Source organism: Anolis sagrei, chromosome 3, assembly GCF_037176765.1.
Source record: "Anolis sagrei isolate rAnoSag1 chromosome 3, rAnoSag1.mat, whole genome shotgun sequence".
Taxonomy (NCBI): Eukaryota; Metazoa; Chordata; class Lepidosauria; order Squamata; family Dactyloidae; genus Anolis; species Anolis sagrei.
This window is the reverse complement of record NC_090023.1, coordinates 235777284-235801764: the sequence shown is the minus strand read 5'-3', so window position 1 is coordinate 235801764 and position 24481 is coordinate 235777284. Positions and strand designations below refer to the sequence as shown.

The 24481-nt window shown below is 39.5% G+C and overlaps 1 protein-coding gene across 5 annotated transcripts in view; it reads left to right on the top strand.

Annotated features, from left to right (window-relative positions):
• The window catches only part of SPHKAP (SPHK1 interactor, AKAP domain containing), an 88804-nt gene that overhangs the window by 2764 nt on the left and 61559 nt on the right, over nt 1–24481 (top strand). For all 5 annotated transcript variants that reach the window (XM_060767849.2, XM_060767851.2, XM_060767850.2 and 2 more), the window contains exon 2: nt 23844–23946. In XM_060767849.2, coding sequence (XP_060623832.2) covers nt 23844–23946 — 103 coding nt within the window. The remainder of the gene's footprint in view (nt 1–23843; nt 23947–24481) is intronic.

The window sequence follows — 24481 nt, the reverse complement described above, 5'->3', positions numbered from 1 at the left end:
AAGTCCACATTACAGAAGTTCCTTTTCATCCTTATGTAAATATGCTTTTGAAAATGGAGTTGTGATTTTGTGACGCTCTCTTTCCTTCCTGGGATGTTTTGTTTCAACAGTTTCGGGGCCCTCCCACACAGTCATATAACCCAGAACATCAAGGCAGAAAATACCACCTTATCTGCTTTGAACTGGAATATATGTCAGTGTGGACCGAGATAACCCAGTTCAAAGCAGATATTGTGGGATTTTCTGCCTTGATATTCTGGGTTTTATGACCGTGTGGAAGGATTTAGACAGAGAGGGAGGAAGAGACGTCCAATTTTGCGGATTTTAAAATATTCCATACTGTTTCCTCTTTCTGAATACATTCTGCATGCCTGTTTTGTGACTGGCCTACATCCATTTTCATCTGACCTACATACTTACATTGAAAACATAAATGCTGCAAAAAGCAATGGTGGGGTCTCTTAGCTAATGAAATGGGCAAGTGCCACTCATCACCCAAACACAAAGCACTCATGTATCCCAAGGTTAGTAGTGTCTTTGAGGAGTAGTTAAAAATAAACATCCAGTTATTTTCAGGTCCCTTCATCCCCTCTTAATGAACAGCATCTGTCTCACTTATACACATTGCATTCTGTTCAGCAGGTTACAAATGCAGCCTTCCTTTGCTGCCTGAGATTCGCAAAACATGTCTCATGTTTGAACAGCAGATGGGGTACGTTGGAGTCTGCTTCCAGGATGAGAGCAAAACTGAAAAGGGGAAACATGGAACGTGGTTTACTTATTTCAGACTTTTTGACAGCTTCATTTTTCCATTGTGGTTTACCTTTCAGATTTAGCCAGATTCATAAAATTGTGCTCTCGCAATCCTTTTAATGGTTCATTAAAATAATAATAATAATAATAATCCCAGGTGACAACAGGATTGATGAGAAGCAACTGGAAAAAGCTTACATGATATGAGGATTTAAAGATAGAACTGCAAAGACTCTGGCACAAGACAGTGAAGGGGATCCCAGTACTGATCGGCACACTGGGTGAAGTACCTAAAGACCTTGGCCTGCACTTAAAAACAATCAGCACTGACAAAATTACCATCTGTCAGCTGCAAAAGGCCACCCTACTCAGATCTGTATGCATTATTCCCTGATACATCACACAGTTCTAGACACTTGGGAAGTGCCTGACGTGTGATCAAATACAAAAGCCAGCATAGTGATCTTGTTTGCTGTGTACTTACCTTGGTATGTATCTAATAATAATAATAATAATAATAATAATAATAATAATAATAATGGAACTTGTGCCACAAATACCATCTGCCTACTACAAAGAACTAGTGGGATCACAAGCCTGAAAAAGTTACAGAAAATGAACACGTCAAACTATTCTGAGATTTCCAAATTCAGACTGACAGAGTTTTGGAGCACAATACTCCTAACCTCTTGATTGTGGAAAAAGACAAGTATGGATCATGATGTTGCAATCCCAGGTGACAGCAGGATTGACAAAAAGCAACTGGAAAAGCTTAGACAATATATATCTTGCTACATTTTGTGCGTTGTTGCATTATTGAGTGCTTTCTGTGAGCTGCTCTGAGTCCCTTCGGGGAGATGGTGGCAGGATATAAATAAATATGATCCAGTCAAGGTGGTCCCAGTGGTGATCAGCACATTGGATGAAGTGCCTAAAGACCTTGGGCTGTGCTTAAAAACAATTGGCACTGACCAAATTACATCTGTCATCTGCAAAAAGCTACCATACTCTGATCTGCACATATTATTCGCCGATACATCACACAGTCCTAGACGCTTGGGAAGTGTCCGACGTGTGATCAAATACAAAAGCCAGCATAGTGATCTTGTTTGCTGTGTTCTAATCTTGTTATGTATCAAATAATAATAATAAAGCTTTATTTATATCCCTCCACCATCTCCCCAAAGGGACTCAGGGTGACTCACAGAAACCACTCAATAGAGCAAGAACACACAAAATACAGCAAAGTGCATAAACATATCAATCAATAACAGATAAGTTTACATGACTCTCTCTCTCTCTCTCTCTCTCTCTATATATATATATATATATATGTCAATCATATAAAATCACTACTAATTTGAAAATAATAAAATGCAGCAAGCTGCGGATATAACAATATCCGGCGGATAGAACAATATCCGGCTGTGTACAATATCAGTTACACAAAGTGTTAATGTGAAACAATCAATAGGTCCTCGAATTTAGTAATTAAGTTACTAGTTGTGGTCCAAAAGCTTGTTTAAAAAGCCATATTTTCAGTTGTGTCCAGAAAGCTTGGAGAGTGAGGGCTAACCTGATCTCTCTTGGGAGGGCATTCTAAAGCCGGGGGCCCACCACCAAGAAGGCCCTGTCTCTCATCCAACTGCCCTTGAGACAGAGGTGGGACTGAGAGGAGGGCATTCCCAGCAGATCTGAGGGTCCATGCCGTTCATAGAAGGAGATGCGATTTTGAAGATAATTTGGATTCAAATCGTATAGTGCTTTGTAGGTGATAACCTGCACTTTGAATTGGGCCCAGAAACTAGTTGGCAGCCAGTGGAGCCAGTTTAATAGGGGCATGGTGTGCTCCCTATAACTCCACATAAAATAAAATATTTGCCTTTGAAAATCCTGCATGAGTTGTTCTTTTACAGGCTTGGGATATAGTTGTTACATGCGTTTTTTATGTTAGTGTACTACAGCACACACATTTGATTATTTCACTTGTTCTGGTTTTAACGGGTATATTGTGTGGATGCACAAAAAGTAAGGTGTGAAAAGCAAGCCCAAGACACAATGTTCTGTTACTGTATTATTTACTGTATTAAAATCTAGAACATCTTGATTCGGACCCATTGGGATTACAATCCTAAATAGACTTGCTAAACAGTAAGTCCCACTGAAGTTAGAGGGATTTACTATGCCTAAGTAAACACATTGAGGATTACTCTGCAAAACGTACTTCTTGGATTTAAGCTGACTGCCGCTTAAACCTATTACATCGATGCACGTCCCAGCAATTAGTATAAATGTGGTTAAGGTCACTGTGCCAGTCTCTTTCAAGTCACTGGGGTTTAGGTAATAGGTTGAAATCAGTGATTATATTGTTGGTCTGTTGGTTTGAATGGGTTACCTTTCAAACTCCCTGAAATCTACAACTTGAGTCCCTCAGCTGAAATGCTTGGGACCAGAAGTGTTTTGAGTTGTGGAATTTTTGGAATATTTTCATATGCATGACAAGATCTTAAAGATGGGACCCATGCCTAAACATAAAATTCATTTATGTTTGCAATACACCTTATAAATATAGTCTGAAAGTAATTTTATGCCTAATATTTTGGGCATGAAAAAGCTTTGTGTACATTGACATATCAAAAAACAAAACTGCAATATATCAGGTGCCCATGGGGACAGTTTTGGAATGTCTCAGGTTTCTGGATAAGCCAGACACAAACTGCATTTAAAAGTTGTTAAACTATGTCCAAAATTGTATAGATGTGGATAGAAATAAGACTGGCAACAGCAACATGATCATTTTTTTAAAGAGGTCAGGAGCGACGTGAGAAACTGCAACTTGCTTCTGGTGTGAGAGAACTGGCTGTCTGCACGGACGTTGCCCGGGTGATGCCCGGATGTTTTACCATCCTGTGGGAGGTTTCTCTCATGTCCCTGTATGAGAAGCTGGTGCAGACAGATGAGAGCTCACCCTGCTCCCTGGATTCGAACCACCTGCTGGCACAAGAGTTTAACCCATTGTGCCACCAAGGGCTCCAACATGATTGGTGATCTATAATTATCCATAATCCAAACCATGTAAATAAGTATAACAGTGTTTCCCAACCTGGGCATCGGGACCCGTGGGGAGTATCACAGAGGTCACCAATGACCATCAGAAAACACAGTATTTTCTTTTGGTCATGGGGGTTCTGTGTGGGAAGTTTGCCCCAATTCTAACGTTGGTGGGGTTCAGAATGCTCTTTGAATGTAGGTGAACTATAAATCCCAGCAACTACAACTCCCAAATGTCAGGGTCTATTTTCCCCAAACTCCACCGGTATTCACATTTGGGCACATTGCGTATTCGTGCAAAGTTTGGTCCAGATCCGTCATTGATTGAGTCCACAGTGCTCTCTGGATGTAGGTGAACTACAACTCCAAAACTCAAGGTTAATGCCCTCCAACCCTTCCAGTATTTTCTGTTGGTCATGGGAGTTCTGTGAGTCAAGTTTGGTTCAATCCCATCATTGGTGGAGTTCAGAATGCTCTTTGATTGTAGGTGAACTATAAATCCTAGCAACTACAACTCCCAAATGACAAAGTCAATCCCTCCCAACCCCACCAGTATTCAAATTTGTGTGTACTGGTTATTTGTGCCAAATTTGGTCCAATGAATGAAAATTCATCTTGCACATCAGATATTTACATTACAAGTAGCAAAATTATAGTTATTAAGTAGCAACAAAAAAAATATGGTTGGGGTTCACCGCAACATGAGGAACTATATTAAGGGGTTGCAGCGTTAGGAAGGTTGAGAACTATTGAGGTATAAGAATATTTCTGTATATAATAAACTCCAAAAGAGAGAGAAAAAACTTTCCCATTTCAAATATATTACAGGATCCCTGTGTATTCCTGTTAGCCTTTTGCTAGTGCCAATAAACCTGGGCTCATAATATACCTCTGATAGGTGACATTTTAGTAGCACCATGAAGTTAATCAACAACTCTATGACACTGACCATCGGGGCAGGAATAATGGATAGATACTTCCCTATGTAGGTTGCTTGCTGAGCAGCAAATGTCCAATTGTTATAAAGTGACTGTTAAAATGTCATTTAATCATAGTCTCACGTTGCAGGCTCTGTAAGTGGCTCCTTTCAGAGCACCCCATAAATCAAACCTAATGATGTAGTGTTGTTAATCCCCTTTTCACAACATGAATGAGGAGAATAATTTGTTGTGAAATTGGTGATTCATAAGGAAGCATGCAGCCAATCGTTGGCATATAGACAGTTAATCAAGCAGTACCGGCTTGTTTTAGGGCCAATAGACACGAAACACAGAATGCTTTCCTATTGGATTTAAAGCTGTCTAATCTTGAAATGTCCAGATCTGTGATTTAATATAATTTATTTGATTTTGTGTGTAAACTGGAAAAAATATAAATAAAAGGCATAATGGATTGAACTAATGACCTAGTTAAGTATTCTGTCCATACAATGACAGACCAGACAACAAGTGGACTATGGATACTCTTAAGCTCAATATTTCCCAGTAACTAAAAATTAACTTGTTCAAATGGGATTTGTGTTTTCAATGTGAGTAGCAAGAAATTAACAGTGGGAATAACAAATCCCAAGCAAGCAGCTCCAAAAGCATATTGGAATTAAACTGAGTTGATGAAGAATGGAATTGGACTGTTTCAGAAGACCAAAGTCAATGTTTCTCTCATAATAACTATGAAAAAGAGTATGAAGTTCTAGGATTGCACTAGGAAAAATAGAGTTTCGAACAATTAGCCATATTTCCCAAATACTACTTGACCACAGAGTTTTATCTTACACATTTTCCCAAGCTATCTTTTTGGGGGGGACAGGGGGCATCTTAAAGTTTGAAATAGCATATTGCCTGAGATTAAGCACTAGAGAATCAAATCATCATAGTGAAATTGTTGAGCAGCTCCAGCTTTCATCCTCTAATCCTACACTGCAGATTCTTCCCTCTACCTTACCCTACAGGCATAGCTTTATGTTATGTGTTTTCTCTCATAATAAGTGTGTCTGCCTCTTACTATCTGTCATCATTTTGGTGTGGCACAATGGGTTAAATCCTTGTGCTGGAAGGACTGCTGTCCAAAAGATTGGTGGTTCAAATCCAAGGAGCAGAGTGAGCTCCCCTCTGTCAGCTCCAGCTTCTCATGCAGGGACATGAGAGAAGCCTCCCAAAGTATGGGAAAACATCTGTGTGTCCCCTGAGCAACGTCCTTGGAGATAGCTAATTCATTTTAATAAATTCATTTCTATTGATGGTTTACCAAGCAGCTGGTCAGCCATAGCAAATGACTGGTAGGCCTGAGTGTGTGTGTATAATTTTTTCTAATTACATTTATCTTATTAAAAATATTACAATATTAACACAGTGTACAGTAGTTCAGTAGTTTAACAATTTAGAAAAAAACACACATGCTTTTACTAGCAAGGGTTTAATATAAGCCTATTGTGCTGAACTTACTGACCAAAAGGTTGGAGGTTTGAATCCGTGGAGCGGGGTGGACTCCCACTGTTACGCCCAGCTTCTGCCAATCTAGCAGTTCAAAAACATGCAAATATGAGTAGATCAAAAGGTACTGCTTCTGCAGGAAGAATGGCGCTTCATGCAGTCATGCTGGCCACATGACCTTGGGGGTGTCTATGAACAATGCTGGCTCTAGCTTAGTAATGGAGTTGAGCACTGCCCCCCAGAGTAGGACACAATTAAACTTAATGTCAGTGAAAACCTTTACCTTTATAAGAGATAAGCTATAAGCTAAAAGATGTGTATGGCAGGACTTTCTGTATGTAGAATGTCCCATGTTCAGTTGCTCATAGATAGCAGGTGGTAGGGCAAGATCTTTGCCAATGAGGCCAGACAGCCAAAAGTATTCATGCAAGACAGTGACAAGTTAGAGCAGGGGGCCGGTTCACAGTTCCTCAGACTGTTGGTGGGCTGGACTATATAATTTGGGGGGAAAATGAACGAATTCCAATGCACATTGCTCGTATCTTATTTGTACTGCAAAAAACATGAAACAACAATGCAATATTTTAAATGATGACCTATTTTTACCTACATTAACTTACCAGTATTTCAATGGAAAGTAAATGAGTCAAGTAAATGAGGACTATTGTTGATGTGTGCCTTCAAGTCATTTCAGATTTAGGGTGACCCTAAGTCTAAAGTTTAGAGCGAGGGCTAAGTAAATGACTTTGGAGAGCTGCATCTGGCCCATGAATCTTAGTTTGGGGACCCCTGACTAAGTCGAAAATGCCAGAGGCTAGTTTTCTTGGTATAATTGCTGACAGCATCAAACCAATAATAAACTGTATGAATAAAATTTGAGTAGCTGGTTTTAGGAACAGGACTGCAGGTGGCTATAAGCACAATATCTCATTAGCAAGAAGCACATGGATCATCAATACAAATTAGAGCCAGATGTTCAGTTGTCTGTCTGGTCTAAGTTACATTTTCTATTGACCTCTGTTGTAGGTTATGGCATAAGGAGAGATACTCGATTTATTGTTTACTTCTGTTTTGTTATGCAAAACATTTACCAAATGACACAAACCATTAAACCAACATCCCTCCACTATCACCATATCAGGAAGTGTGTCTGAAGAAATGGGAGAAATATAATTGATAAAGCTCTAGAGGTTGTTGTGTGCCAGAAGACAACCATATCATGAGACTACTTGGCAAGATATGTTGAGGCTGGGTTGCCATTACTTTCCCCTAGTGCTAAAGACAAAAATAGCAACTCACAGCATCAAGATGATAGCTCTTCTAGAATTCATAAAGAACTAAAATCTAAAATTCCTAAGAAAAATGCTCAAGTGACTGTTAAACCTGGAGGAATTAGAATTAGATGATTGAAAAATTGCAAGAATGGTGCCAGGTTTATGGTTTTACTTGTTTTTAAGGAGACGTATAGGAATGTACAGGTCAACCAGTTTAACTACTGGTTACATTGTTAGACATTGCAGGTCTGAAGATGGACAGGTCATAGTTTCGAATCTGGAGAGAGCACAGATGAGCTCCCTCTGTCAGCTCCAGCTCCCCATGCGGGGACATGAGAGAAGCCTCCCACAAGGATGGTAAAACATAAAATCTGGGCATCCCTGGATAACATCCTTGCTGATGGCTAATTCTCTCACACTAGAAGTGACTTGCAGTTTCTCAAGTCGCTCCTGACATTAAAAAAATTGTAAAAAGAAAGAAAAATTATTAAGAATACGGAATAGAATTCCCTTCTTGGAGAGAATCAACATATCTTTTGCACAGAAAATTCTTTCTCCTTAAAATTCTGGAGTTTTTGATGGTGTTAATAAGCATTTAGGCAGGAATTATACTTTAAGCCGGGGTAAGAGGGGGCATGTGGATTTCATATGACCCCCGATTATTTCTGCTCCTCCAGGTATCCCAAAACATAAAACAGAATTACTGTATCAAACTAGCACACACACACACACACACACCCTTAAAGAAAGCATATTTTGCTCCTGCTGAAGGTGTTTCCCCAGTTAATTGTAAGTTTAACATCATGGGTAGATGTAAATATTCTATGACCAGTTTGAGGGTCCTCAAATTGGTCCATCCCCAGTTTAGACACTTTAGACATTGTGTGCTTTAGTCATATTAAAATCTGTATTTTGGCCCCAAACTTGCCTTTGGCTTATATTAGAGAATATATATATCTTTATCTGAAGTGTACTATGGAAATCTTAACAAATTATATGGAATTAGTGCTGGGTAATGGGGTGCTCAAGTCACTGGAGTACATGAAATTATTCAGGATGATTAAAATCTAAATGGACCATGAAGAACTCTAAAATTGAATGAGCAAAGAAAAGCCTGTAAATGAGAATCTGCCAAATTTAATATTTGTAAAGAATTGGACGCTGGTCTCCCCAAAAATCTGAAATTTACACATACACTGATGGACATAACTGATCAATAATAAGATCTCATGGCAATTTAATGAAATTGAAAATTCAGGAGCTCCGTGCTGCTCCTTCTATCTCTTGTGCATTAGCAAGTAGAGCAACACATGCCATGAAGCTGCACCGTGCTTTGCAGAGGTGTGGTCTAGATTCTGTGCGGTTGGAAGTGTTAAAGTCAGATCCAGGTGCCAATCCACTACACTGCATACATAGATTGCCAATTTCTTCAGGCATTTGGCTCTCCAAATCCATGGGTTCTGAATCCAAGGATTCAATCAATCACTACATGAAAACAATTTGGAAATTATACAGAGAACAAACCTTGATTGTGTTGTGCATCAAGCACTATGCTGGTGTATAGCATGCTCTGTTTTAGCCTTGTGCTGTTTCATAGATCCTCACGCTCTGTCTGGCAGTATTGAATTTTTCACAATTCTGTATAAGGGATGCCATTGTGCTGTACCATTGCATATAATAGGACTTGGACATACATAGATTTTGGTACCCACAAAGAGTCCCAAAACCAAGGACCAACTGTAAGTACCTTTCAGAAACATGAAACGTACACTATGGCCACCAGATCTTTGTGTATTGTACTGTTGCCATGATATTCCAAGGTGCTTTACTCATTATTGCTAAAGGCCCTTCTACACAGCCCTATATTCCAGAATATCAAGACAGAAAATCCCACATTATCTGTGTGTGGACTCAGATAACCTAGTTCAAAGCAGATATTATGGGATTTTTTGCCTTGATATTCTGGGAGAAAGGGCTGTGTGGAAAGGTCCTCAGAATTGTTATATAATTCCATCAAATGTGTTCAAAAACCTCTTTACAGTGGACTGTATCATGTTTCAAGAAGAATGGAACCCTTTATACATTTTTAAGTTTAATGAAGCACGGATTCTGATGTGGTAGAATAACAGAAGAGGTCTGTTTGATACAAGAGGTTCTTGTCATTTAAATCCAAGTTATACACCTATCTCACATTTTCATTGGCAGGCCCATGGATATTTTTGGAGACTCGGTTTTAATGAAAGGAAAGGTTGAATATTTTCCCTCTCTTATGATTTCCTGTCTTCCTCAACACTACTCTCAAACATCAACTTTGGGATGACACTAATGATATCAGAGTTCTGCCTGTTACTTCCAGGGGGGCTTATTCTCATATGCAGCCAAATACTTGAGAAGACATGTGATTTAGCGGAGGGGTAGACTACTGTGATGGGCCTGGGAGTAAATTAATGTGCAGCTTTCAGCAGTCTCTGTGGCCACAGAACTGTTTTTAATACAAAATAGGGAGACCACATACAAAGTAAATAGTTGACATTTCAGGCATCAGTCAAAGAAGATGTTAAATCACACCCTTGTATTAAAAAATAACTTCCTCTCACAAACTGTAGTATTTCCCATTTGTGAACTTTGAACCAGAAGGACTAAACTACATTCTGAAGTTTAGTCCTTAAATTTAAAATTAGCACGATTTTGTAATACCATATTTTCTGTGTGTGTATGTGTTTATTTTTGATGTCTTAAGTGATCTGGTTCATACGTTATTCTTCTCACTTTTAGTACTGTTTTTATTCTGGAAAGCACACTTCATAATTTTGAAGAGGGTTAGTGAACAGAGTTTGCTTGTATTTGTTTAGCGTTCAAGGCCAAGAAAACAAAGAAAGAAGAAAAGGATATTGAGCTATAAAATACAATGGTTCATCTTTGCCAATCGGTATACTCCATTCACTGTACCTTCAGAAATGAAATCTAGCTTAAAGCTGTATTTCTGCAGGTGTGCTACATTGCTAAAGATAAAATATGTCTGAAAAATATCACTGTGTGACCTTACCAAAGACTGTGGAGTGATGTTTTTAAACAGAAAACTACAATTACCATTTGTAAGAATGCAATTCCATACTATGTTACAACTGAATTCATTTATTTAATCCAGATACATAATTGTGAGAAGACATTGTAGAACAGTGTTTCTCAACTTTCCTAATGCCGCATCTCCTTAATACTCCATCATGTTGTGCTGACCCCCAACCATAAAATTATTTTCATTGCTACTTAATAACTGTAATTTTGCTGCTGTTATGAATTGTTATCTTATGAATCGTAATGCAAATATCTGATATGCAGGATGTATTTTCATTCACTGGACCAAATTTGGCACAAATACCCAATACGCCAACATTTCAATACTGGTGGGGTGGGGGGTGGGGATTGATTTCGTCATTTGGGAGTTGTAGTTGCTGGGATTTATAGTTAACCTACAATCAAAGAGCATTCTGATCTCCACCAATGATGGAATTGAACCAAACTTGGCACACAGAACTCCCACGACCAACAGAAAATGCTGGAAGGATTTGGTGGGCATTGACCTTGAGTTTTGGAGTTGTAGTTCACCTACAGTACATCCAGAGAGTACTCAAACAATCATGGATCTGGACCAAATTTGGCACGAGTACTCAGTATGCCCAAATGTGAACACTGGTGGAGTTTGGGGAAAATAGACCTTGTCATTTGGGAGTTGTAGTTGCTGGAAATTATAGTTCACCTAAAATCAAAGAGCATTCTGAACCCCACCAATGATAGAATTGAGCCAAACTTCCCACACAGAATCCCCATGACCAACAGGAAATACTGTGTTTTCTGTTGGTCTTTGGTGTCCCCTCTGATACCCCCTCACTATCTACCCATGGGTCCTGAGCCCCAGTTTGAGAAACGCTATTGTAGAAGATTGATTGTGCAATCAGAATATATTATGGAGTAAGCCAAGAGAGAACACTTAAATGATGTACAGAATTTGCATCCATAAGAAATCACAAAGATGTTTATAGCCATCATCTTGACTAACCATCTGTGCCTTTACTGACATATATACATGGATAGAAAAAAATGGGGAGCGGGGTGAACTTCCGCTGTTATCCCCAGCTTCTGCCAACCTAGCAGTTGCGCAAATGTGAGTAGATCAATAGGTACCACTCTGGCGGGAAAGTAACGGCACTCTGCAGTCATGCCGGCCACATGACCTTGAAAGTGTCGATGGACAACACCAGCTCTTCGGCTTAGAAATGGAGATGACCACCAACCACCAGAATCGGACATGACTGGACTTAATGTCAGGGGAAAACCTTTACTTTTATGCAGGAGAAACCGTATCTAAGTACATAAGCTTTATACTTCTGTAGTCAGTTTTTCAGGCAAGATTTTCTGTCTAACAAGTATTTGTCACTAATAATTCCTTGGACAGTTATCAAGAAGGGGGTGTTGTGAATATAAATGCAAAACACTAGCTTTTCCACTGAATTTGCAATACAGAAAATGTTTATAACTCTGAGAAGGATGTGCCTAGAAACCAAAATATTGTCAATCTGTGGGGAGAACATTCAGAACATTTTGACCAGAAACAGCTCATATGGCTAAACTTCACACACGTAGTTCCAAGTTAATCCTTATTTTAAAAGATTAACCTCCGAATGAAAGAAGATTGCTTGAAAAGACACACTGTGAGCATGTAGTAAGCTGGTTTCTCAAAAGAATAAAAGATATCCTTCAGTTGCTCACTTCAGAAATGATTTCGGTCATGACCCAAGAGCAGCTACAAGATGTTTGCAGATCCCTGCTGCTACATAGCTTAGTAGTATCACACTGTTCAGTGAGGTAGGACACAGGAATAAAGGCACAGATTGTCATGTTAGGAAAAATGATTGCAATATTAGAGGCTTGCTCTTGTCATAGAATTACCTTTGCTAGCAAACGGCTTTGAGCAATGGATTCTCAATGCCATATAAAAACAATTCACATAATGATTTATTATCTAAAGTATCTAAACTGTGTCTAATACATTATCTGAACAATTCTTGATCCTTCTAAGGTAAGATAGTATTAGTAGTATTCTATAAATATGCCACAAATGGGGGAAAAGGTCAAGTCTGAGAGATAACGATAACAACAACAACAACAACAACAACAACACTTCATTTATATTCCACTCTTCTCACCCCAAAGGTGAGAAGGAGCTTTTTTGTTGAGTTCCAGGGCCAGAGAAGCAGATGGCAGAAACAGAAGAACGGCCTGCCTCAGGGGAGCGTGCTTGCTCCATCAATGTTCAACATTTACACAAATGACCAGCCACTGCCAGAAGGGACAAAGAGTTTCATCTATGCTGATGATCGTGCCATTACCGTTCAAGCAGGGAGCTTGGAGATAGTTGAACAGAAGCTCTCCGAAGCTCTAGGTGCTCTTACTGCCTATTACAGGGAAAACCAGCTGATCCCTTATCCATCTAAAACACAGACATGTGCTTTTCACCTTAAGAACAGACAAGCATCCCGAGCTCTAAGGATTACCTGGGAAGGAAAACCACTGGAGCATTGCAGCACACCCAAATACCTGGGAGTTACTCTGAACCGTGCTCTGACCTACAAGAAGCACTGCCTGAACATCAAGCAAATAGTGGGTGCTAGAAACAATATCATACGAAAGCTGACTGGCACAACCTGGGGATCACAACCAGACACAGTGAAGACATCTGCCCTTGCACTTTGCTACTCTGCTGCTGAGTATGTATGCCCAGTATGGAACACATCTCACCACACTAAAACAGTAGATGTGGCTCTTATTGAGACATGCCGCATTATCACGGGGTGTCTGCGCCCTCCACCACAGGAGAAATTACATTGTTTAGCCGGTATTGCACCACCTGACATCCGCAGGGAAGTAGCAACCAATAGTGAAAGTACCAAAGCAGTGACATCTCCAGCTCATCCCTTGTTTGGGTATCAGCCAGAACGTCAATGACTTAAATCAAGAAATAGTTTTCTAAGCTCTACAGAGACACTTGCTGGAACACCTCAGCAAGTGAGAGTCCAAAAGTGACAAGCTCAAACCCAGAACCTCAATCAATGGCTGATACCAAATGAGAGACTCCCTCCTGGGCACACAGAAAACTGGGTGACTTGGAAGGCGCTGAACAGACTGCGCTCTGGCACCACGAGATGCAGAGCCAACCTTAAGAAATGGGGCTACAAAGTGGAATCCATGACATGCGAGTGTGGAGAAGAGCAAACTACAGACCATCTGCTGCGATGCAACCTGAGCCCTGCCACATGCACAAGGGAGGACCTTCTTGCGGCAACACCAGAGGCACTCCAAGTGGCCAGTTACTGGTCAAAGGACATTTAATCAACTACCAAGCTTGCAAACTTTGTGTTTTGTTTGTTTGTTTGTTAAAAAATGCAATACAACTGTTTGGCTTGCTTCTGACACGATAAATAAATACCCCAAAGGGGACTCAAGGTGGATCACAAGTACAGCAAACATTCAATGCCATTTGTATAGAGAGTACACAGACAGAACAGAACAGAAGGTGTTGTTTCAATGCCATGGACACTTGGGCTCGAGTCCACAGGGGGTGCTGTCACTCCATCCTCTATGATGAAGAGCTGTCAGAACTTCCTCATTCCAGCATTTTCTGATCTTCTTTTTCTTTATGGCGTTGTACAGTTCCAGAACTGGGCCTCAGAGAATATATGGTCCAATCTGCTAGCAATGCAGGAAAAACACTGCTACAGTATTCCTGAGAGGTGGGCAGCCAGCCTCTAGTTACAACTTTGAACAAAGGAAAATTCATCATCTTCCAAAGCAGCTTGTTCTCCAGTTTATTAGCTCCTAGCTTCAGGAACTCCTAATGTTTAGTCAAAATCCCCTTTCTTTTAGTTTGAATCAGTTGGATTATGCTACCCTCTGAAGAGCATCAGATAATATATCTTCTGCATCATTCTTGCGATACCCATATTGGCATATGGTTATCCTAAGTGTAATTAATCTCATGTACTTGCTATGCTTCTTTGGCTTCCAGGCAAGTAGACAAATTTTAGAGAAAACAGTGCTGAAGAAGGAAGAAGTTCCATCTGTCTCTTTGTGTTGACTTTAAATCCTGGTTACCTATCTATATTCCTAAGTGATACCAGGTGTATATGATGTTTGCAGGTGTGCTGTGTTTGGACCCAGAAGATGAGGAGGGAACTGGGGTTGAGTGGTGATGGGTGCATGTTTTTGAATCTGTTGTGTAATGGTGCTCCATGCAGTCATGCTGGCCACATGACCTTGGTGGTGTCTACGGACAACGCCGGCTCTTCAGCTTAGAAATGGAGATGAGCACCAATCCCTAGAGTCGGACACGACTGGACTTAATGTCAGGGGAAAACCTTTACCTTCGTGTCATTTGGAGTACAGCAGAAAGGAAAAAATCAGTTTCCTTGTTGTACTTGCAAGCTTTCTTGTTGCACAAGTTTATAACCATGTCTTCTGATGTATATGTAATTTCGACGGAGCATGCATACATACACACACATTTACAGGTTTGGCTTTTATGTATTTGATTATTGATGGATTTGATTAAATTGTTCTCTGTAGGCACTGCTAGTTCTTCAAGTGCAACTTCACAGTCAATTTTCTCTGGTCATGCCAGAAGACCTAGAGATTCCTAAAGAGAATATCTCTCTAGGACCGGGCTGTGGTACAACTAGTTAGTAACCAACTGCATTAAATCACTACTGACCGAGAGGTCATGAGTTTGAAGCCAGCCTGGGTCGGAATAAGCTACCGACCATTAATAGTCTAGCTTGCTGTTGGCATCTGTCAAGTAGGAAATTTAGATACTGCTTTATGCAGGGTGACTAATTTTACTAATTTACGATGCCATAAAACCTTCCAGTAGTGTGCAGAAGAATGAGGAAGTACTCCATCAAAGGACCCAGTGTCACAAGTGGCCAGTGGAGTGGCAGCTCCCCCTGTGGTCGAAACCAAGCATACCCTCATGAAGCCAGAAACACTGGAATATTAAATTGCCTCTATGTCTGTCTATATATGTTGTATGTATGTCTATATATGCCATGTATATGTGCATTGTACTCTGCCCTGAGTACCCTGTGCAGTGAGAAGGATGGAATATAAATACTGTAAATAAGTAAATAAATAGGCATCTCTCTAGGTCCTTCATTGTGAAGCTGTGGTCAGCTTCCAGTAGATATTGACCATAGAACTGTGCTGGAGACCAAGAAATCCCCAGAGAAGTGTTTTCTTGGACAAATTAATAGTAATTTCTTTATTCGTAGTTTCCATTTGCATGGGGGTCCAGTGCCCCTAACGGCACTGACTGTACTAACCTTTCCTCGGCATGCCCCACGTCTACACTAGGCACCCATCTTTAAAGATTGTCAGACATGCAAAGCATGTTTGTACATTTGATGTCACGTCTCTTTTGGCTTTCAGGTTCTTGATCTTTCTCTTCTTCCTGATGTTAAAATGGATGCCAACTGCATTGGCTCACTGTACACTTTTCTGCCTGATTTAAAGTACTGGTTTTAACTTTCAATGCTCCAAACAAATGGAGACCAAGTTACTTTAGAAGTACATTTCCTCAGTTCCTGCTGGCTATATACTTAATTAAGCTTTGCTAAACGCCCACCATCTGAACTGAAGTAGATTGAAATAGACTTCCCAGGAGAGCTTATTTACTTGGCACCATCTATACAATCTTTCAGTTTACACAAAGACCCTTTTAGTCATCTAGACACTTTAAATATGTTTTTTTAGACTGAAACTCATAGTTCAAAATATGTATTTTAATTGTGTTTGAATTCATATAATTGTTTGATGCTTTATGAACTATTTTAGTGTTGTAATCATGAGCCACTTGGAATAAGGATTGACTAAGAACAGTTATGCTGATTAATTTAAGTATTAATTTAAGAGTAGGCCATTCCATACAATATTTTATGCAATGAATTTGCAGCATTTAAAAAAATACTTTTAAATGTATTCAAGGTACATCTTCATTAGCTTGCAAAAGCAATGCAAATAAACGTGCCTGGTAATAACTGTCACACCACATTCTCACCATCACAGATAATGGGAGACTTCCAGTTATATAGAGATATGACTGCATTACCAGTTCAAAGTGGCAAGCTGTGGAAATACTGCCCCAGTTTCTTTTGTTATTTTCTTTTGTTTCTCTGTGTGTAATATTTTATTGATTTTCTGAAAGAAAGAAAAGAGAAAAAACATACAGTGTCATAAGTTGCAAAGAAGAAAAGGCACACATAAACCAAGCAAACATAACATAATCCAATTAAACAATAAATACAAAGACCCTACTTCTTTCCCTCCCTTTTTGAGGTAGAGGTTATTCCTAAGTCTTCTTGCATTCCATTTGATAAAAAGAGAAACTTCAATACTTACAGAGACTTCTTATTCCTTAAATTATTTTTTCTATTTTCTCACATTCTTTCCACTCCTTACTTAGAGAGCTCCCCTTCATTATTCTAGATATGGTATGGGGAGGTATGGAACGTAGCCTTAACTAAGGCCCCACCCAGACAGTACCTTTATTGTGGTGACTCCTGCAATAAAGGAGGGGCTGTCCAGACAACATTCTGGGCAGTCCCGAATTAATTCGCTACAAACCAGGAAAATTAATTAGATAGTGAGTTTATTCCGCACCTTCTTGGAAGGCATGGGATAAATCCACTATTTTCAGTGTCTGGACTACAGTCCAGACATTTAGTCTGGAAAACCGTGGGAATGCTGTCTGGACTACAGTCCAGACAGCATTCCCACGGTTTTCCAGACTAAATTAGTCTGGAAAACTATGGGAATACCCACCCCCTCCCCAAAAGCCCCCAAACCCCTGAGAAAAATAAAATAAACTTACCCAGCCTCCCGTGCACTCTCGAAGCAGCTCTCCCAATGCATAGAGAGTGGGGGAGGAAAGCGATGTTCCTCTGCCCCCCTCCCCGCCCTGCTCTCCTGGCACATCATTTCTGTGCGCTGAAAGAGTTGTTCCGAGAGTGCACTGGAGGTTGGGTAAGTTTATTTTACTTTTCTAAGGGATCTGGGGCCTTTGGGGGAGGGGGGGAGGGATTCCAGATGTTCTCACGGGCCAGTTCCACGAGAGCATCTGGACACCCACCCCAGAAAGCATGCGCTTTCTGAAGTAGGTGTGGACAGGCCATCAGGAAAATCCGTGTTTTCTCCTGGGGTAAATGCTTGTCTGGATCTGCCCTAATAGATCAGATTTTGATTTATACTGGTTGGTTTTTATTAAATATGTATTAGAGAGTGAAAAACGAAAACAATACAATCTTGTTGGTCAGAAATTCTGGATATGACATTTGGTTAATGGTTAACTCATAAATATATGGCAAAGCAAAGGATACTTGTTCAGGCATTGGTGGTGGGATTATGTGTTTGTAAAATATTCATTGTTTCGTGTTCTGTTTACATTGTAAGCTGTTAATGTATGTAAATAAAACTATTTTTAAAAAATCATTCTAGGTACTTCAATTATTTCCTACTTTTTGCCAATACTATTTATTTTCTACTTTTTGCCAATACTATTCTTGCTGCTTGTAATCATATACATATTATACATAATTATTCTCCTTGTAGATTTATTGAGGCCCCTTCCACACAGCTATAAAAAAAATACACATTGAATTGGATTATATGGCAGTGTGGACTCAGATAACCCAGTTCAAAGCAGATATTGTGGATTATCTGCCTTGATATTCTGGGTTATGTGGTTGTGTAGAAGGTCCCTGATTTTGGGCCATAGGCTTGTATTCTGTATCAAGTGTTCTATGTTCTACACATCTTGTGCGAAGATAAATCTGTTATTCTTACAAGTTGCCACAACACTCTTTTCTTAAATGTAATTGTCCTTTTCTTTGACCTCAGACTTTTCTAGTTTTCCAGTTATTCTCCAGTTCAGCTTTTGCTGCTCATGTCGAGATAGCAAAAAGACGGTCAGTCATGAAAGAGAAGAAACAGGATGCATGAAGCATGAAATGGGGAGCCAAAGGTCTATACTTCTAATCCTTCTGGAGCCCAAAGATAGCAGCCCTACTTCACATTTGGATTGTAACTTTTATCACAACTAACTCATTTGGCTCTTACCTTGTCATATTATCTGCTATACTTTTGCCATCTGGAAAGAAGTTATATCACTGTGTGTTTTGGATAACTGGGCTGTCTCTCAATTCTCTGGTGGCCTTGAAGACAAGATATTCGAATGCCAGTCTAATTTTCAGTCCAAGATGTAGCCTGTATTCCTGGCAATGTTATTCCAAAGTATGTTGACATTTTAAGCTTTTGTTACCAAACATTCATTTCTTTTCTTGCTCAAATCTGGCTTTATCATGAACATCATCTGTAACATATATACACAGAGAGAGAGAATGATGGTAGCAGGCTTTGCAGTGAGGAACTAATGTGCTGTAGAAATGCATTGTGGTTTTTAAACTAATTCATTCATTAGTTTAAAGAGAAATCAGATAGTTAATGAAAAAAGTTCTAAAGGACCCTAGAAGCTTGACAGGACCTCCAATCCGAAGGGTTGTGTATCAGTGTTGTTATTTCCTGTAGCATTCATGTGCTATGCAGAAAAGAGAAGTTTAAGGAGTGAAACAACATAAATAATCCTGGTCAAAGCAGTCAAAAATTTTGGGACTGTTTAATCAAGAGAGAGGAAAATTAAGATTAATTTTTGAAAATCTGTAACACAAAGCAGGGGGATTTGTGCTCTGTTGCTCCAGGGGCAGAGCTAGAACAAAGAGGTGGAAATTTTTATTTTGTCTATTTTATCAGTTTTATACTTATTTATGCAATGTTTTTGACACAAAATAAAAAAATTAAAAGCCTGGAAAGCCTCTGCCACTGAATGTTGAGGTTACTATCAGGGCCATGGCCAGAAAAAAAATTCAGAGAGGGTTGCAAATTTCGAGGGGGGAGGTTGAACATTTGGGGGGGGGGGGTATTAGGGTCATGCTGAAGCAAAGAGCACAGCAGGGGGCAGAGCAGCCTTCAGTAGCCTGCAGCTCCGCCCCTGTCAACCACCTCCACCAAGTCTGGCCTCCTTAATGAGAGCATTCAACACCCCCCCCCCCCAAACTTGGTTGCTTCGCTACATCGGCTATTGCTGCAAGTAATGACAGTGTGAATAAATTGTCAATATTTGCTTGAGATAGTGCCTGCAGTTCTGGAAGGACGCTTAATTTTTTGTGTCTCATAGACTTAGCATGGGGATTTGGTTAACCAGTTAAAATTCATGAGTAAACCAGGGTTTTTTTAACCTGAAAAATTTGGGGGGGGGGGGGGGGGGGTTGAACACCTAACCCCAGCTACAGGCCTGGTTACTATTATGGTTGTTTATTTTCTATTACTTACATTAATTTCTGTATCTGTTGATTGTTGTAAGCCACCCCAAGTCCCTTTGGGGAGAGGGGACGGGGTACAAATAAAGCTTAATAATAATAATAATAATAATAAAAATTGCCAAGAATTTTTTGTTAAGGCATTGGGAGAAACTTCAGAATAATAAAAACTATTTGTCAGTGAAAATACTAAGGTTTGCTATTATCCATGGTTTCACGTCTCCATGCAAAGAATCCCACACTGAAAGAGTTCATATTAGGGGTCTTTAAACACTCATTACATGATAGCCTGCTTGTTACATTATGTACCATTACCTCCTATTACAGAGCTCCCAGTGGTGCAATGGGTTAAACCCTTGTGCTGGCAGGACTGCTGACCAAAAGGTTGGTTATTTGAATCCGGGAAGCAAGGTGATCTCCCATCTGTCAGCACCAGCTTCTTATGCAGGGACATGAGAGAAGTGTCCCACAGAGTGATAAAACATCCAGGCATCCCCTGGGCAACATCCTTGCAGACAGCCAGTTCTGTCACACCAGAAGTGACTTACAGTTTCCAAAATCGCTCCTGACATGAAAAACAAACCTCCCATTACCATCAATTACTTTAGGGTTGGTGAGAAAATGGCATGACTTTTGAAGATACTCTTTAGAAGTAACTTTGGGTACATAACAAAAGATAATGCACAACTTATGTTACTTTTGAAGTATGAATTTATTATACCATTGCTGTCCTCCAAAAACAATGAGGTCGAAGCAGCTATGTTGTTTATGGCTCATTTGCTCATTAGTTCCAAGACTCTGCCCTTATTTCTGTTGAAGCGTTCAGAATTGTACCAGAATTAGAAAGCAGTGGATGAGAGAGATTGCTCAAAAGCCTGTTGGTATACTGAAAGTGTTAGTGGTTATACTTAATTTCATTGCTTTATTTATTTATTTATTTAATGTACAACCCACCTTTATCTCAGTATAGGACCCAAGGCAACACAGTAGCAGCAAGGAAAAGCAAACACAATCTGCCAGCTCTAAAAGGGCTATTTCTCCATTGCTTCCTTCCTTCATGCTGTGTTTATAGCATTTTTCTTCCTGCTACCCCTGTTGTCAGCATGGGAGAAAAAAATGTGTTAACCTTGTATCCAGTATAGGCATAACACACAATGTTCTTGAGGACTGAACTCTAATTAAATTCTTTTAACCCCTGAGGACTTTAATCCGAAGTTAAAATATTGAACTTCAGACTGTACTTTTCTGGAAAATCCAGATTAATTTACCTGTGCCTGCAATCTGAATCAATGGGGGTGGTGTTTTGTGTGGGTGGATGGTTCAGGTAGATGGCAGGTCCAGTGATTTGCTGGCATGTACCATTATTTTTAAGTGTGTTTATTCTGATACAATTGTATTATTTTTGACGTCCTATTGAGGCTTCCATATTTAATGCAGTCATACGTATATTAGCATTGTGGAGGGCAATGGAGTGGCCATGTGAGCAAACATAATGCACTGTATAGCACACATGATCATAAAATGACTGCCCTTTAACACCAAAGTGAGCTTGCACAATGGAAACATGTGGCTGATAATACCATTCTCAGATTCTCATGGCATTAATGAGGTCATTATGAACCAAAAATGGGAGTTTAAGCAGAATTTTTTTCTGTATGGACAACACCATAATTGTATATCAAAATAATTCTGCCCATTATCTGTTAACAGAGTATTTTTTTCTCAAAGAAAAAACCAATTAACAATAAAAATCCTTTCACTTGATTTCACTTTAGCTGCAATGAATCCCAATATTTGCTGTTTAGGGTGGTTGTTTATAGTAATTGTTCAGACAGAGGTATTGCCCCACCATACAAAAAAAAGACTCCAAATTCCATAAGATATTGCCATGGCAGTTAAGTTGGAATCGCAGTGCTATATTAATGCAGTGTGAAAAGTGCATGGTTCCATTCTATGCTACCCTAGCTTTTGTTATTGTGTATATTATTGTGTGTCTTCAAGTTTCTGACTTCTGCCAACAGTAAGGGGGGTTTTCATGGCAAAACATGTTCAGAATCAGTTTGTTGTTGCTGTCCCCTGAGACTCAGGGGTCTTCTACACATGCATTAAAACCCAAGGAAGCGAGTTAAAAAGGGGGGGGGGGGGGTGGCAGCTAAATGACATTTAGGTAAAGTGCAGGAGGAATCAAGCAGAATTGAGTTTAATGGCTGGAAAACACGTGTTTAAAAGGTGCCCTTTAAGCCCGATTCTTCCTGAGAAATATGCACCTTTCCATACCTGTGTTTCCCAGCAATCACGGAAAACACTTGCTTTCCTTCCTTCCTTCACCCCGAATGGACTCCTTCAAATACAACTCTCTCAAATTCTGTGTTTTGCACTTTGTAATGTTAAACAGAGTTTGAATTAACAATTGGGGGGAAACAGACATCTGAGGGAAGTTTCTTTAAAAAAAAATTGCTTTGTTATGTGCTGGACCTTTGGAGTGATTTTTTTTTTAAACTTCTGCCGGATATCCCTGTCCATCCTCCATCTCAATCTGCTTTTTTAAAAAATAGCTGTGAGGGCAGTGGAAAACTATGCAGCAGGACTGTCAGGTCTGTGTTTGGACTTCCTTTGAGGTCCCACATTTTAAAAACCCATTTCTTTGTCTTGTGTTTTGGCACTGTCTGGAAGCGCCCTGAGCATCTTCACTGCAGAATGAATATAGCTTGCCATCACTTTAACTGTTATGGTGTAGTTCTTTGGAACCCTACGATTTGTAGTTTGTTGCAATACAAGCACTATGAAGAGAGGGTAAAAGACTTTATAAAACTAAAGCTCCCATGATTTAATATTGAGCCATGGCAGTTAAAATGGTATCAAGGTACATTCATTCTACAGTGTAGATGCACCTTAAATTTTGTATCCCATATCTTAATTGAAGCCATAAGACCTTCCCCAGATTCTAAGAATATTTGTTGTTGTTTTTTTCCTTGCACTTCATACTTTTGAAAAACTCATTTCTGATTGTATGTTTTTACTGTATGATCACTGTGCAAAGGTCTGACATATTTGACTTATATATTATAGATAAATTATTGTCATTGACTGATGACCCATAGTGCCCATTTGGCAGTATTTGTCTTAATGAAACTTGGGGTTCTTGTAATGATATTGTATTTTAGTATTGCATTAACCCAGATTTTTTGTTTTTCTGTAAAGCTTTTCTTGTGTGGTGAACTATTCTGAGCAAATGAAAAAGGATTATGATTTTCATTCCTCTTGCTATAAAGTATTTTGTCCAACACTTCAACTGACTACAGACCAATTAAAAAGAGGAAAAGAATTTTTGTCTTCAGGTGTACAGCTTGAGATAGAAACACCAAAGGAATACAAAGGGATGGTTGATAAGATAGAGAAAATAAGTAGGCGGTAATTCTTAATGTTATGGTTCACACATTTCTTTCTATTCCAGACTTCAGTGGTATATAAAGGGCAGGCATCCAACCCACATTAACTATACCTTGTCTGTGGTGATAAAGATAGCCTGCTTGGCTTGCAACTTTAGTCACTCCCAATGTCTCTAAATAGTTATAATTTACCTCTTTTCTTGGGTAGGAAGCAGGTGACTCAGGATGAGGCATTGCATGCAATTTCTTCCACATTGGCACCTGTCAAGCTGAATGAATGCAGCCACTGTATCATCTTGCCCTAGAAAGGCTTGCTTGATGGAGAAGTGAACATTTTGTTGTGTTGTTAAAAGCAGAAAGAAGTCATTATATCCAACTAAGACCTGCATACTATCCTTGGAAATTTATCGTGCTGTTATTTCAGAGTACTCTGCACAAATCGGAGTGAACTGACTTGGATAGGACTTTAAAATTACACTGTATTATTAATGTTGATATCACTAAAATTTCTCCTATTTCTCTCTTCAGAAACTTTGAATCTCCACTGATGTATGAAGCTTCAGAGCACCAAAGTGTTGGCACAGATAGTTCAGGAAGCAGTCTTGGAAGCTCGGTCACAGCATGTAAGAAGGTAATTTCTTCCTAACCTTGTATTATTGTTAGCCGGCAGTGCAATTATATGCTTTAGCTTTTGACTGAATTGTGAGCTGTATATTTAAACAAAAAGGAGGGAAATACAATATTAGTATCTTGCTGCTTGTGAAGAATGTACAAATGTTGAACTGACAGTCGGTTACATATTCCAAAAATGTGTTGTGCCATCATTTAGGGATGACCTGATCTTATGGCTCTGTTTCAACTGTGGAGACAACAAATAGTAGCTTGTGCCAGTGAATCATTCAAGGGCAGATGGTGCTAGGAAGTGGGTACATATCGCACCGCCCTGAAGCTGCTGGAATTTGGGGTTTGAATAGAAAGAGTAGAGTTGACTCCCAACACTAGATTAAAGGGATGAGTTGCCTGCTTCATTTGATGGTGGAAGCTCATGTGCCAGATCCTATGTGTCATTTTGTTCACTAGAGAGGATCAGATAGTAATTGTGCTTTCCAAAATGATAATACACTTGTGGCCGTTTTATTGCTTTTTCATCTCATTGACAGTGAAAT